Below are 15631 nucleotides of genomic sequence, written 5' to 3'. Positions count from 1 at the left end.
CTTACTATTATGGTGTCATTATGGTGCAAATGAACATTTGGAATATAAGTAGCGTTACGTAGTAATAATTCGCGCAGGCAAAAAAAAAGAAAATGTGTAAAGATACTTTTCATAATATTTTTACTTGGAATAATATTTACGAAGCAAATTTAGTAATATCCCTACTTTATTTACATTCAGTTATTCTTATAATTTTTATGTAAGTTTATTTGATATGGCAGAATAATCAGGAAATTCTTAATCATCGTATGTTTCCAAAACATCTGCCAAATGTTCATTATCTCTTGGTTTCTTAAATTGTTTCCTTCTATTAACAGGTTTCTTTCGTTTGATTGGTGCTGGCTTCTTGAGCCCATGATCCTGCATCGATCTAATCCCTTGTTTCTCAAGATATTCATCTATCTTCTGATCGTCCATGGCATCTACAGCAACAGCTCTCCATAATTTTTGGAATTCTTCATCAATGGGGAATTGAGCTGTCTTATCGTTATAAAAAATAATCTTTTTCTTATCGAGCGGTCGTATAATATACAATATCTCGTTTTGTAAATTCTGAAATATATGAATATTAGCATTTTTTTAAATCAGAAATCAGAATTGATCAGAAATAAGTTTCTACATATTTGTACTTACTTTTAAATGCTTATCACAATGTGGCAAACTTTCTTGTATATCTTCCAGTAATATACCACCGAGACCTTTTAAATCGTGCTGTTTTAGAAGTCTCAGTAAGGATTTTTTATCTTTAATTTTATACATAGGTTTAAAGACAAATCTACCATCGGTTACTTCAATCTTAGGATTTTGTACTAAAGCTTCAGTTTGTAGCCATTGTTTGACCTGAAAGTATACAAAAGGAAAATAAATAGTTTGCCTCGATAGCAAATAGCAATACAAAATAGGAATATAATAGAAAACGATACCTTTGATCCAACGTCTAATTGATTTGTTTCGTCTAAAATCTCTTCCAACGTTAACGGATGATCATCCCCTTCCTGATGCCTTGCTTTCATGTGTTTTACTATCTTCGCTAACACGCCAAATTTGTATTGCGTACTACCAGTCATAGTTTTATAATTGACCATGTCCAATTTAGGTCCTGTAGATACGAACGATGGTTTAAATTTCTTCTTTGGCGGCTCATCTTTCGTTGTTTCTTTCTCCTGCTTCTTCTTGTCAACTCTGTAATCACATTATCAGAAATATATTTATATTTTGGCGCAAATAATCCAAATATTATAATATATATTACAGATATGATTATAATATGATAAACTACTATCATAATACTATAATAGGTTATGTACTTGGACTTAATAGATACAAGGTTTGATAGATAAAATAAAGGTATCTGCATAAAATTAAACATCTATATATAAATGTTTATTATTTCTTCCTAATATTTCGCCTTAAATATATGTAATGCTATCGGTAGACGGGTACGACAACAATAGATGCAAAAAGTAACGTAAATACTCACACTGGTGTGGTCAGAGCACGTTTCTTGAATTGCTCTCGCTCTCTGAGTAAAGCCGGATCCATTTTGCTATATATATTAATCACATCCACGCCACGATTTCTTATTTCATAATTTAACGTACTGACATCAAAACTTAACCTCTCACCAGATGTCGAATCGCAAATCGCAATGCAATCTCGACGACCCTGAATACACGCTACACGCTGACGCTACTGCGCAAGTACGGCAGACGGCAGTACGGCAGCGCGGGCAGCGCCGGGGTGTCTGATGGCGCCTCTGGCGGTGCCTGAAGTCTGAAGCCTCTGAAGCTTCTCGTTCATCGTCTCTCGTATCTCCTGCATAAAACGACACGATTTTTATTACGATTTGGAAACGATTTTTATTACGATTAGGGATCACAGGTATCGTTGCTTATCAAACGATATTTATCGCTTTGCACAGTCGTCATATAAAATATGCATAAACGTATGCATACGCGATACGCGGAGAAATAAATCATAGGTATGTCTAATGCGCAGGATTTTATTATATATTTTTACATTTCTTGTCTGCTTAAATCTTAATTTTATCTCTCTAATTACGATGCGCTTCAGTTGAGAACCTTATGGGGGATATAGTCACTGTGTATATGGTTTTTTCATTAACAATCAATCGGCCACACATTTTCATAATTAAAAATATAAAAGGTTATTTTTTCCACTTAGTACTTTCGTACTTCTTACTCGACATACTCGAGAAAAATGTTTTCATATCTATATAATTATGAAATATGTTCACATGTGTTTTTTTTTCTATTGTACATACAATCTCTGTTTTTATAGATATATATATAAGAAAAATAATAAGAATAATTGAAAAATAATTAGAAATATAATTCTTGCATTGTATTTTTACAAAAAGTAAAATTAATTGCGATTAGATTAAATAATATTCTATATATAAATACGTACAATATTATATTTTATATTATACGATTATTACGTATATATAATTATACATATATATAGGCACTTTTTCTCATTTTCCCAAACTTTGTATTTTTATTTAAAAAACAATGCAAAAATGATCTTTTTAATTATTTTTTAATTCTTCTTTCTATTTTTTTCTTATATGATGAACAAAGATTATACTAGAGAAAGAAAAGAAAATATATGGACATAATTTATATGTAATATATAAAAATTTTTCCTGGAATATAAATACGCCTTTTCCGCAGTTAAAGAGTTGATTCTATCCGTATGATGTATATCGTGCTCGACGACGAGGACATCGTGCCGAGGCACTTCGCCGTGTGCGACTTTTACGGCGTGGAGACGTGTTTCTGCTGGGACGACGACAGGCTCGTCATCTTCCCCTATGTGAATAACGAATCGACCGAGGCGACGCGGGACGCCCGGATCCTGACGACGCCGGGCCCGGAAAAAGCTACAGTTCTTCGGCAGCAGGGCCTTCCTGATATGCGCGCCGCAGGGCGCCTACAAGATATTGCGGTCCGGCAAGTTCGCCCTCCTGAGCAAGAAGGCCCTGGACATGGGCAATGAGTATTTCCAGGTGCTCGTCGCTTACAGCAACTGCGTCTACCTCGACAACAAGTTGGACAAGTCCTCCTCGCTGCTGTTCCCCCTCGTGCCGAACGCGAGCGAGACGGTGTGCACGTTTCCTCTGAACACGGCGAGCACCGAGCCACAGCTCGTCAGCTGTTTCACTGCTGGCTGGAAGACCGAGGGTAATCGGTGGTGCGTCGTCGCGCACGACAGGAAGCTGTACGCGCTGAGGAACAGGAAGCGGTACCCTGTGCAGCTGGTTTACACCAGTGACGTCGCTATCGTGGACATCCTGCCTGTGAAGAGGCGAGACAAGGTGACGGGGCTGCTGCTTCTCACGAAACACGCGAACGCGGTAATTCTGGTGCACGGTAAAGACAGAGAACTGGTATTCGAGAAAATAAACCTTGGGGAAAACCTGAGGCACAGAGTGGCACTATGCGCCAGTTTCAGTTTGTGCATGGAGAACATTGTGTGGCTGGTGTACTGTGATCAGTCCAGGACGTATTACTTAAGAAAGGAGCTCTTCGTCGACGTGGTTCAAGACGTTAGAGTGGAGGAAAGGACATTTACATGTGTGCAGTATTACAAGCCAAATATAATTCTAGCTATGTCGCAAAGGAAGGAATTAGTGGAGCTCTCTCTCGAAGAGCTGGAGGACTTTGTCAATCAGTGATAATATACCTCTTCATACTGAAATGTTTGAAAGAACAGACATTATTATAGAGAAAATTTGTGCAAAAGTGAAGGAGCTGAATACACTCTGTGAGAGTTTGACGGATGAACAAGACAAGTTGAAGAGAATAAATATGTACGCTGCCAAGCAAAAATTACAAATAAGTCCTACCACCAAGTAGTTAGTGCGAGTTAGTTAAAGCACGCGCGAATTTTACGTGACGTGTCGATGGGGTTCACGAGAAGAAAATTTCAAATCGCTTCCCCTGCAATCATCGGCCAATGATCCAGAGCGACGTTTTACGATTACGATCGTTTGTTCGCACTCGGGACACGCTTTACGCGTCAAAGGTCCGTACTTCTCGCCTTCTCGGACGTGTTCCCGCATCTCCGACGCGACGCTGAGACGCCGAGCGTCTGCGTTTTGCGAGCAACACAGCACGCGCGGCTTGCCCTATTCCGCAGTCGAATTGTTACGACTTTCGCGCGTCGAAAAGCATAAGAGGACCTTCGACTTGGGCATGAATCCGCGAGATTTACTGCAGTCACCTGGCGAACGAGAAATTACTCCTGCGCGAGTAAATCAAGTCGCGATAAACGTTGCATTGAAGGAATAAACTCCCGTAATCTTACAAACATAACAGATTTTTTTTCTATATCTATTGTCTCGTGTTATAAGTTTGCAGCGTTTACGATAATACCTACGCAACTTTATTCAACAATAATTAATTAACTACTCTTGTAATAAAACGAAAGAGAAAGAGGGGGATTTGGCTGTTACAAAATTTTTTAAATAAAAATACTCATTGTGTATAAATAATAATTTTTTTTTAAATAAATTTTTTTTTAATAATTTTTGAAACGCATATGTTTAATAGAAAAAAAATGAATTCTTATTGTTAGAGTCTCTAGAGTAAATTATTGGTTCTTCGTTAGCAAGCGGATTAATTACGTTATTTATATTAAGTAGTTCCGGCGCTGATCTCCGGCTATTAAATCGCAAATATGTAATCGCGTGTTAAAATGATAACATGATAGCGTCAGGACAAACATTAATGCTTTTTCTGAAAAGTTTTGACGAACTTTAACAACGACTTGCACCTTTTGACACGTTAGCGTGGTCTCGTCGCACTTTGAACTTTTTCAGGAAGGATTTCCATAATTCGCCAGCGCGGACGTATAAAGTTGACCGTCCGACCGCTTAAAACCTCGACGAAGAAAGTTATCCGAGCAACGAGCGAAGACGCGTCGCGCATATATTAGACGAGACTGTTTGCGACGCTGCGAGCTCTTTCTGCTAAGTTATACCTTATTCTTATGAATTTCTTGGCAAAGAGAATGTGTGTGTGTGTACATACATGTGTACCTACATATATATGTTTGTGTGTATGTGTATGCATGTATGTCACGCGTGCATGTAATATCGGATACTCTTTCCATCAGGACAAAGGCGACATTGAGCCGTTCTTTTGTTACATTGTACATCATATAAAAGCTGTAAAACTTTTAAGAGATACATATTTTACGTTTTGTGTGTACTTAATACGAAGTGAGAAACGAGTGAGAAACACGTGCATGAACAGCACGTATTAAGTGTATATCCAAAAATTATTTCTTATCTGAAGTAGGTATTTGTTAAAGTAATTCTCCATGTAATATCTAGGGAAATCTATTTTTCTAAAATGGATAGAATAAAATCGCATGACTTGAAATAAACGTAAACACGATTTTGGAATTATTTCGGTAAGGCAAGATTTAAAAAGTCGATTTTTTTTAATTCTATATCTATGAAAAAAGCGTGTTAAAGTATTACAAATAATTAAAATTTTATATAAAATCCGATTGTGTCAAGAAACAATTTTAAATTCAGAGAATTTGTATCACATTCGGGAAATCTAACATGTAATTTATATAAAGCACATTTATCCGCGTAAATAAAATATACGATAAATTAATTTTTTATATACCTTTGTTTTATATACGTATGTTCCGCATGTTTTTATATACGTATGTTCCGCATGTTTTGATAATATAGATTAATGCAATAATAATGCAATAATTCCATCTTTTTAAGAATTGTTTACACAAATAGCATATTCGGCGTACATAAATTTAATGCGTATAAATATAATTCGCAATATAATGCTCCAAGGAATAGATAATGCCGCGGGCCGTTCTGTTGTTCCGTCATTCTTTCCTGAAATGTGATCGTGATCGTTTTTTATGAACGATTAGCTACTATCGACTTGCATAATTAATTTCCATGATTAATCATTTGTATCGAAGTAGCAGCAGCAGCATTTAATCGGAGTTAGAGGTGTCGTTCTTTCATTAAAATTCGCGATAATCTTCTTAATAATGTTTGCATTGAATATCTTTCGCATTACATGTTTTGCCGAGTCAGACTTACCGCCCGAATTAAGAGCGCGAAGTAAGATGAATTATTAACTTGAATAACTTATGTACCTAATAGAGAAAGCTGATACATTGATTATCAATAATACGTACATTTTACATTTATGAATTCAAAGTGTATTGCAATATTGGAGTTTAATTGTATATTTGAGGACGATTCAGTGGTCTTATAATTCGCCATTAAATTGATTCGTATTTATTAAGTATTCCGTGGTATCGAAGAAAAGTTGTCGACGTAATCTTCATAGTTTTTAGGAATTGACAAAACGTCGATAATGAGACGAACTGAAAATATAACGAGCAGCATATTAGTTTATTTTGTGATATTTTGAATATTTCATAACAATGACGAGCTAACTGACATAAAATGCACATCGTGTTTTGCAACGTAGATCTAACGTGCTACGGATATCTGAGGCTGATATTCATAGTCTGTTCTTATTTCAAGACCATCTTAAGTAATGTCTTAAGATTCTAAGACTTTAACGGCTCCCCCGAGTCGTTGTGTTATCATTGACGATGAGATTAAATATATTTTACAAGTATAAGTTCGAATCTCTTGGTGTATTTTCAAACTCTCTATGATTCGAGAAATGAAAGCAGGTATTTTCAAATAGACTCGAATCAGGACAAATAGTTCGCACTATCTATCGAGTATCTCGAAAAACAAGAGTATTATTTTCAAGTGGACTCGAATCCCTGATCAAATATGTTGGAATCTTTTATGAGTATTTTACTTTCAAATTTTACATTTTTTTGAATCAAAACGTTTGCATAAAAAGACAATTATTTTAATATATTAATTTTTGATAATTTCAAATATTAGATTATCAATCGTTAAAATTAAATATAATAAAAATACGATTTAAAATATATGGAAATAAAGGTACTTGAAATTTTTACACATTTATACATTTTTTGAACTAACAACTTAAAATTTGAGTACTATTTGTAAAAGATTCGCGAGATTCTTTACGAGGAACGAGCAAGATTATTCTTTATAAATAATTAGATATTGGATATAATATACAAATTAAGACAAAAGTATCTAATTTAAACCGCTTATAATTACATTGTAAATAAAAAAATAATCAGGTTTTTTATTTTTATTTGGACTTTTAACTTTTGTTACAATATTTCGGCAACAGAGTGAAAGTAAGGACCGTGGGAAAACGGGCCGTCATGTCTGTTCGGTGTAAGTTCAATCAATATTTCTTTGAACACTGTGCGCGCGGTGCAAAATTTAATAATAAATCACTACACATCGCACGAACGTGCCGAAATTGTCAAGTTTTATTCAAAAGAATTTGTCGGTTGTGCTATAACTCAGCGTGAATATCGCAAGAGACATCAGAATCGTTCGACTATCGGAGGCGAGCGCTATATCAAAGGATGATTGACTTTTTTGTGTCTAAATTGGCTGAATTTGGAAAGAATATGTGCTTCCAACAAGATAATATAACATGTCACACAGCAGGCGAGACAATGAGGTTCTTGAGAGACACTATTTCTCAAACGTTTAATTTCTCATTTCGGCGATTTGGTCGCCGCGATCTCTTGATTTAACTGTTTCTGATTTTTTCTTGTGGGAGAACTTGAAGGACAGGGTCTATGCGAACAAGCCACGGACAATGGAGAAGTTGAAAAAGAATATTCGTCGTGAAATATAGAGAACAGGTGACAAATCCAGAAGTTTTGACCACTGTCATGAAAAATGCCATGAAAAGAGCGTTTAATTTCGCGTAAACGCTATCCTATTTAACTAAATATTGTTACAAAAGTTTAAAATCCGAATAAAAATAAAACATAAAAAACCTGGTAATTTTTTTATTTACATATATAGTTATAGGCAGTTTAAATTGAGTACTTACTTTTGCCACACCCTGTACAATACGCCGTATAGAATGATTATATAATCGAACGCTGAGAAATATTGTTTGATTATTAATATTACGTGTATTTCGCATTTATTTCGAAATGTATTGCACATGCAATATTGAATTCTTATTGAGTATTTATGGGCTATTCGATGGATCATAATTAATCATTAAATTGACTCGCGTGATACTTGGCGGTATCGGGAAAAGTTGCCGATGCAATCTTGAAAGTTTTCAATCATTAATCGTCTTTCTACTGAGAAACTCAGCTAAAACCATTCTTAAAATGCGATGTGATTTAACAAATAAATATCTAGAATTAATTTAATATTCGTAACGTAACACATTATCTTTACGATGCAGAACGAGATGGAAAATAAACCGCGATAATAGCCTGTTTATTGAATCGATTTGCAATATAAGGAACAGCACATTTGGTGTACATTTATTTTATAAATTTTAAATATTTTGTAACGAATTTTCGACGACGAATTGACTAACGCTCAGTAGGCGTTGTTTTGCAGGTCCAACGTGCCACACACATGTACTACATACATACATATATACACAAAATTGACGCTGCCACACGCCGAATCATTGTATTATCATTCGCACGACGGCTTTCGAACAAACAGATAGTGTCGCAAGCCGCTCCGTATATTATCCCGAAATGCGATTGTTTCTTACGAACGATTAACTTTCATCGATCCGTGTAATTAATTTTGTGTGGCGTCTTATTATTTCTTGAAATGCGAAACAAGCACTATATGAACAAACGCGATTATTCTCCATCAGAGATCGGATAACGCAAATATAATATAACGATTTGTAATCGAATCGTAAGTAATTACGTAATTGAATGCTGTGATGTATTGGTTATTGATATTACGTGTATTTAGCATTTATCTCGAAATGTATTACACGTGCAATATTTTAAATTGACTCGCGTGGTACTTGACGGTGTCGAAAGAAGTCAACCGACAGCCTACCCCTACTCCTACCCCTACTCCCTTATCGCGGCGCGGTGACCGCGCTGAGTCATTGTGTTATCATTTACACGACGACGCTCGAGAAAACAAGTAGCGTCGTAAGCCGCTCCGTATATCGTCTCGTTATTCCATTCCGAAACGCGATTGTTTCTTACGAATGATTAACTTTCATCACTCCGCGTAATTAATTTCGTGTGATAGCTTACTATTTCTCGAAACGCAACAAGCACTAAGAACAGACGCGATCTCTAAGAATCTAGATGATTAAAGAAAGGATAACGCGGATATGATATAATAATTCCTTGTAAATAATTACGTAATCGAATGCTGTAATATATCGATTTATTATACGAATATTACATATATTTCGCGTTTATCTCGAAATGTATCGCATACAATATTGAATTCTGATGGTTATATATTTATGGATATGGACTATTCGATGAGTCTTAATTAATCATTTAATTGACTAGCGTGACACTTCGCGGTATCGGAATGAAAAGCTGTCGACGTGATCATACCAAGGTTTTCGGTTATTAACAAAACATCGCGACAACGAAAAGGATTGACTTTAAACCGGGCGGCGTCCGCGATGCGTTTAATCAGCAAATACAAACATAGTTAATGCCGTATTTCAATATTTATCAACCGCTTAACAGAAGTTTATATATCAGAGAATTAAATTGTATATTTCGAGACATGTATGTTTGATTCAAATCTACGCGCGGCGCATTAACAGTTGGTATCAGTAATCGTCTTTCAATTATTGTATTCCGCATATATTTGCCTTTAGCTTTGAGTCTCACGCTTATTTACATATGCTGTAATGAGATAGTATAATCACCGTAAAACACGGAAGTATATTATTATTTAAAGTGCGAGAGGTGCAGCAAGGGACATTTGGGTGCAGTGCGCGGTTACCGCGTGAAGTTGACCGCGCGAATTTTACGAATTCGTTCCGCCATTGTGAGCTCGCCCACCCACTTTACTTTGCGCGACGTCGCGGATAGCAAACGTATCGTACCGTCGTCGTCCGCTCGTATTTTATTTACGTTATTCTTCCGTCGACACGTAATACAGTGCGCGTCGTGTGCGAAAAATGTGTGATTAACGTGTCGGGAGTGCCGTATAAAGTTTCGCGCGAGTGTCGCTTTTTGGCGAGATTATCGCGCGAGAACATAACCTGCATATTTTCGCGAGTTTCAGTTAATCTCGGAAGTGCGGTGTAAAGCGTTGCGCGCGCGATCGTCGTACTTTAACAATTAACGCGTACTTATAATTCGCGTCTCGCGAGTGTAACAAGGAAACAACCGAAGGACCAGAGAGGCGAAGGATGAGGAGCAGGAGGCGGAGGAGGAGCAGGCCTGGGCGGCATCGGGCATCGGTGGAGAAAGTGTGGGTGAGCAATTTAAATAATTCACCACACTTGTTACTTGCGTAATTAACCAGTTCCCGCGATGGCCGTATGATGTATTCTGAACGCCAATACATTCATAATACAGAGTGGCGCACATAAAACCGGCCCCAAACGTAAAATATACAGTTGCAAAATACAGTTACAAAAAACTGTTTGGCGCCGGTTTTACGTATACACCACTCTGTATTATTCACTGCGTTATATATACATTTGTATTTGTGCGTGTATCTTAAATCAGTTCCGGATTTAGCGAGCAAGCGCAAACAAATACGAAAAAATAACTCATATCAATTAATTCCGAATAGCAACTGCTAGTGCGGCGGCATCACTCGCATTTATTGAAGTGAATTGTTCATTCATAGTTGATATTTTGTGACAATTTGCATTTTTGATACAAAAATTAGACTATTGTTTATTAAATTTTAGAAAAGTTTGTTCGTACAAAAATAGTTCTTTTAAAAAATTATACAGTTATTTTATTAAATATTTTTATCTAAAGAAATGAATGAAAGATTCAATTCATACAGTAATTAGTTTTGATATATTAATTATTTCGGCACTAATATAATTTAAATACTTTTGTATTTTTCAGATTAACATTTGTGTTTCAACTCCGCTGCTGCGCATCGTATCCGTAAGTCAAATTATCAATTATTTTAACTTATAATTAATTTATAAGAAAATAGATCTGAAAATTATATTAGTTATACATATATTTGCGCAAGTAAAAGATGTCGGAAAGAAAACAAAGAATTAAAAATCTTTTTCTCATATTTCTTATTTTCTGGATTTATTATCTTACAATTGAGGAAAGAGATATGACTGATATCAGATACATTAGTAAAAATGATAAAAAATATTTTAAATATAGAGTAAGCTTCGTAAAAAATAGTTAATGTAATTTAAACAGAAGAAAGATTGTTCCGAAATTTGATTTGCATTTTTAAATTAAATTTAAAATTCAATACATTTGCGTTTAATAATTTGGCGTGACTTCTCCCATCTGTGCCGAGATTTTTTATTTTGTTATAATATAATATGTTATACATATAAACTTATTTTATTTACACTGATTGATGTGTATTTCGGTAAAATCAATTTTGTTGCGCGTATATGAATCATCGTGATGCTGCGCGGCCATGTCGAATCGTGTCGAGTCGGTCGCTAATGAACTTGCAAAAATATACCCGCGCTTTAATTCCGGCCTACAGACAGTACAGACAGTTATCCCGGCGCGATGCGTAGGGTATCGGTAGGATATCGGTGGCGGTATCGGTAGCGGCGTGGCACCAGTCAGCAGGTGCGTGGAATATTTCCGAGACGAACACGCGCGCCGCGACTATCGTAACATGCGCGTTAAACGTACGCTTCCACCCCGAACTACCGTAGTGAAGCACGAGCCCACGAGGGCGCGACAGAGGGAGAGAGGATGGAACACAGAACGATAAGAGAGGGAGGGAGATCGGGGGATCCGCCAGAGGGAGGATGGAGGATGCTTGCGTCGGTGGTGGCGGAAGTCGCGAGGAAGGGTACGGGTCCGAGGGTGGATCGAGAGCGAGAGAGCGCTGCAGCGCGCGTCGGAAGAGGGCGAGAAACACGAGCTGACGGCCGACGGGGAGGGTGGCTGCTGGTTAAGGGGTCCACGAACCAGAGAGAGAGAGAGAGATGCGCGAGAGCAGAGAGGGGTGGGGGTGGAGTTAGGGGGGTGAGAGAAGACGAGAGGGATGCTGGGGCGGTTCAGGAGAGAGATCGAGTTCACGCCGAGTGGAGTACAGTAGTTTGTGTCAGACCACGGAGCACGGAAGATGCTCCCGGTTGTTCACGAGACGGGTGGACCACCCTCGTCGCGACGGCGGCGTCCGCGTCGCGCCACCGCGATTTCTCTCATTACCGCCGCGTCGACCGTACCCGGGAAAGGTACGGAAAGAGTCGGGATAAACGCGAAAAACACTGGTGCCGGTAGAATCAGCAGACTAACATCTACTGCCACGATGATGACCATGGCCTTAACTGTCCTCCTGGTCCTGGTGCCCGCGGCGTTTCCCGAGAAGATTACCATTGGTGAGCGTTTGTTTGTGTGTTGTACATCGTTATCGTTGTATACACGGCCGCGGCGCCGCGCCGCGCTGCGCCGCGCCGAGAGTCCCGAGAGTGGTACCGAACTTTACAGCTATATAGACCGTTTCGCGAGAAACGCGCCGAGTCGAGTGCTCGCCGGGCTCAACCTCGTCGAGCACGTCTGCCGTCGGCAGAAGGGTTACTGAACTCGGGGTATACATAGCCACCGTGTGCAAACATTACCGTTCGCTTATGTATTCTAAATACTGGTGCAGCATGTTCCAGTAATAATATCGGCTCCTCCTCCGGGGCAACATCACGTCGATTGCACCCGATAGAAAAATTGCGGGGCAAAATAAATAGTTTCGTAATGCATGACATTACGCGATCGCGACCCTCGCAGCGCCATTATATTTTGATCGCCGGAGCGCACTTAATTACGCCGTTCGAATTCGCGCTCCATATATTGTGCGATTATTTTAATGTTTGAAATAATATTTTTCTACGCGCGATGGATGAGATGCCGGTACATGAGAAACATTAATAAAACGAGCAGAATAATAAAACTGGGAACAAAATTCTATCGATATCGTATGATGTAGTAGTCAAAAGAACGTTTCCTATTTCACATGTTGTTTACGTTGCTTCCGTAACGATATCGTTATAGCATGAGTGCGTTTTGATGTAAAACGAAATATTGCTAAATTTATTTTTATTTTTTTTTTTAATATTTGAAACTTTATTATTATTGTTGTTGCCTCTTCATAAAGGCAATAACAAATAACATTTTTTAAATGCTAATTATTACTCAAAAAAATATTCAAATTTTATATTTTTTTATTTCTTATCTTATTATTGTGAAAAATTATTGAGAATAGTATAGATCTAATCCACTCTTAATAACCAAAACTAAATTAATAATTACATCAATGTTTATTTACAATATGTGCTTTTAGCGTATCAGTGAACAAATTATTAATTTCAACTACACATTTATAAAGTTCTGTTTGTTAAAATCTCTTTTTTTTAATAATTTAAAGTTAGATTATTCTATCTATCTATTTACTTATTTATCTATTTATCTATATTTACATGTCTATCTATGTATCATCTACCTATTTAACTATATATATCTATCTATCAATATATACATATATATCGATTTATATACAGAAAATTTTACTTTACACGTGGATATACATACATATACATATATTGTTGATATACTTGTGATATTATCAGAGAAAAATATATACAGAATTAAGTCGGGAATTATAAATGCTTTTCCATCTTAAAAAGGAAACTAAAAGTAAATTGCTGATGTTGTTTTTGAAAATCTCGTGTTTTGTGAGACGAGTTTCTTATAATACATGAATAATTTAATTTCAACTAGTACGGCTTCTCGTATCAATCTCGTTTTACGATTTGAAAATAGGAAGATACAGGAAAATAACAAGCTAAAAAGCGCAAAGAAAAGACGAGGCGAGCGATCGTGAAACTTTCTCATTGAGACCGAACTTTGACATACCGTAACGAATCCACGCACAGAAATTTTTTCCTCGGGCCGCGATCGAATTTTATGGAAAAAACGTGAAGCGTTTTTACAAGCAGCCAAAACGATATTCGAAAAATATACAGACGGCATAAATACTACCGGACACAGGTCCATTCTGATAAATATTGAAAGCTTACAAAATATTTTTTTAAATTGTTAGTAACTTCGTTGTATGTTTAACTTTTTACGTACTTTTGCGATACGTTTATTTATATTTCAATGCACGACGCGCGTAAATATTGTCCAAGTTTGCATCATTACCAATATTATAAGTACAAACAGTATTTTTCGCGACCATCTGTTTTCGACGGATATGATATTACGATATTTGATGTGTACTCAACGTGGTCGCTACGTTGCAGCGGAATATATCGACACGTCGAGATTGCAGTACGCGTATGTATAATATAGTAATAGCGGTTAATCAATTGATTGTGCCAGCGCGCCTGTATTTGAAGCGCTTCAGCGCTACGTATAAATACTCGATATTTTTAATTCGATATGCCCGCTCTAGATCTCTGTAACAGCTTACCTTCCATAACCGTATATTATCTTCCGTAGTCGAAAATTAATTCCGTCGATGTTTACCGATCAGTTTGGATTGCGAAGCCATCATGTGTTATTCAGCCCAGTAATTGCATCTGAATGAGAATTTACACGACTTATTTATAAGCATCTCCTATATCATAACGCCAAACCAATTAACTACGATGCAGTTAGCTATTTATCATACGCAAATAATTAAATCGCGAAAAACACAGAGGCCACGATATCATAAAATCTATAATGAATGACGCTATTAAATATTAGCCGAGTACATCATATAGCGTTACATTTTTAAGTAAAGCAACTACGTGAAAATAATGCTATAGAGTATATAGAAATAACACCGTAACGAATGGAGCAGTGAAATTTAATCGATTCTACAAATGCGTACCTGCCCGCACATGCTCGAAAATCGAAGCGTATTGTAATTAAATTGAGTCATCAAAAAGCGTTTAGCGTGGTCCGTATGAATTGTGCAAAACATTACTGCCCCGATGGATTACCGCGCGCGAACGTTTACCGTTGTTCTTCCGTTCTCATGAAATATTCCGCCTTTCGCCAGGCTCTTGTTCTCTTCCTTTCTTCTCCGTTGGCTCTCTTTCGTCGATCAGAAATCCTTCAACAAAGTCCATCGCTTGTAGAACGGCGAACGATGCTCGTTTAAAAGCTCGCCGGATTATCGCCGTTGCCGATTTTAACGGACGCGGGCGGGCACCCTCGATGGTGGGAAATAGAGAAACTAGTGGAACTGAAAGAAAAATAGGTACATATCGGGTCGGGTATCGGAGAAGGAAAGAGAAAGAGAGAGAGAGAGAGAGAGAGAGAGAGAGAGAGAGAGAGAGAGAAAGTGAGATAAAGAGAACGATGAGAAGAGAGAGAAAGAGAAAGGGTAGCGAGAGAAGCACGTTGAGCGAGTAGTGAATAATGAATGTCTATAGAAATGACGGCGTCTCTCTTCCGCAGTTATGCGAACGAGGAGAAACCGGTACGACGGGTAAGTACGACGACTACGACGAAAAGACGAGGAAGGTTGTAGCACGAGAGACGTCGTCGACACGGGGTGTTGATGTGGGTG

At 37.4% G+C, this 15631-nt stretch overlaps 2 protein-coding genes across 5 annotated transcripts in view; one reads left to right on the top strand and one right to left on the bottom strand.

Annotated features, from left to right (window-relative positions):
• Nucleotides 1-148: 148 nt before the first annotated feature.
• Nucleotides 149-1682, bottom strand: LOC112467302 (transcription initiation factor IIE subunit beta). The gene is made up of 4 exons (XM_025035858.1): nucleotides 1481-1682; nucleotides 924-1182; nucleotides 634-840; nucleotides 149-552 (listed from the first exon to the last, which is right to left on the bottom strand). Exons 1-4 carry the CDS (start codon nucleotides 1540-1542, stop codon nucleotides 238-240), a joined length of 843 nt encoding a protein of 280 aa, XP_024891626.1. The 5' UTR covers nucleotides 1543-1682; the 3' UTR covers nucleotides 149-237.
• Nucleotides 1683-12168: 10486 nt separating this feature from the next.
• Nucleotides 12169-15631, top strand: part of LOC112467320 (glutamate receptor 1-like) — a 218591-nt gene continuing 215128 nt past the window's right edge. For all 4 annotated transcript variants that reach the window (XM_025035901.1, XM_025035900.1, XM_025035902.1 and 1 more), the window contains exon 1: nucleotides 12169-12458. In XM_025035901.1, the coding sequence (XP_024891669.1) occupies nucleotides 12203-12458 (256 nt within the window). In that variant the 5' untranslated portion in view covers nucleotides 12169-12202. The remainder of the gene's footprint in view (nucleotides 12459-15631) is intronic.

This window comes from Temnothorax curvispinosus, unplaced genomic scaffold (genome assembly GCF_003070985.1).
Source record: "Temnothorax curvispinosus isolate PA1 unplaced genomic scaffold, ASM307098v1 QBEX01017148.1, whole genome shotgun sequence".
In the NCBI taxonomy this organism is placed as follows: domain Eukaryota; kingdom Metazoa; phylum Arthropoda; class Insecta; order Hymenoptera; family Formicidae; genus Temnothorax; species Temnothorax curvispinosus.
Note: the sequence above shows the minus strand (reverse complement) of the source record. Positions and strands in the feature narration are given on the sequence as shown.

Excerpts from the sequence above, each read along its gene's own strand:
- LOC112467302 (XM_025035858.1), bottom strand. The coding sequence starts at position 1,542 with ATGGATCCGGCTTTACTCAGAGAGCGAGAGCAATTCAAGAAACGTGCT. Across the intron at positions 841-923 it reads AATTAGACGTTGGATCAAAG|GTCAAACAATGGCTACAAAC; the intron begins GTATCGTTTTCT and ends GTATACTTTCAG. Across the intron at positions 553-633 it reads ATTGTGATAAGCATTTAAAA|AATTTACAAAACGAGATATT; the intron begins GTAAGTACAAAT and ends CATATATTTCAG.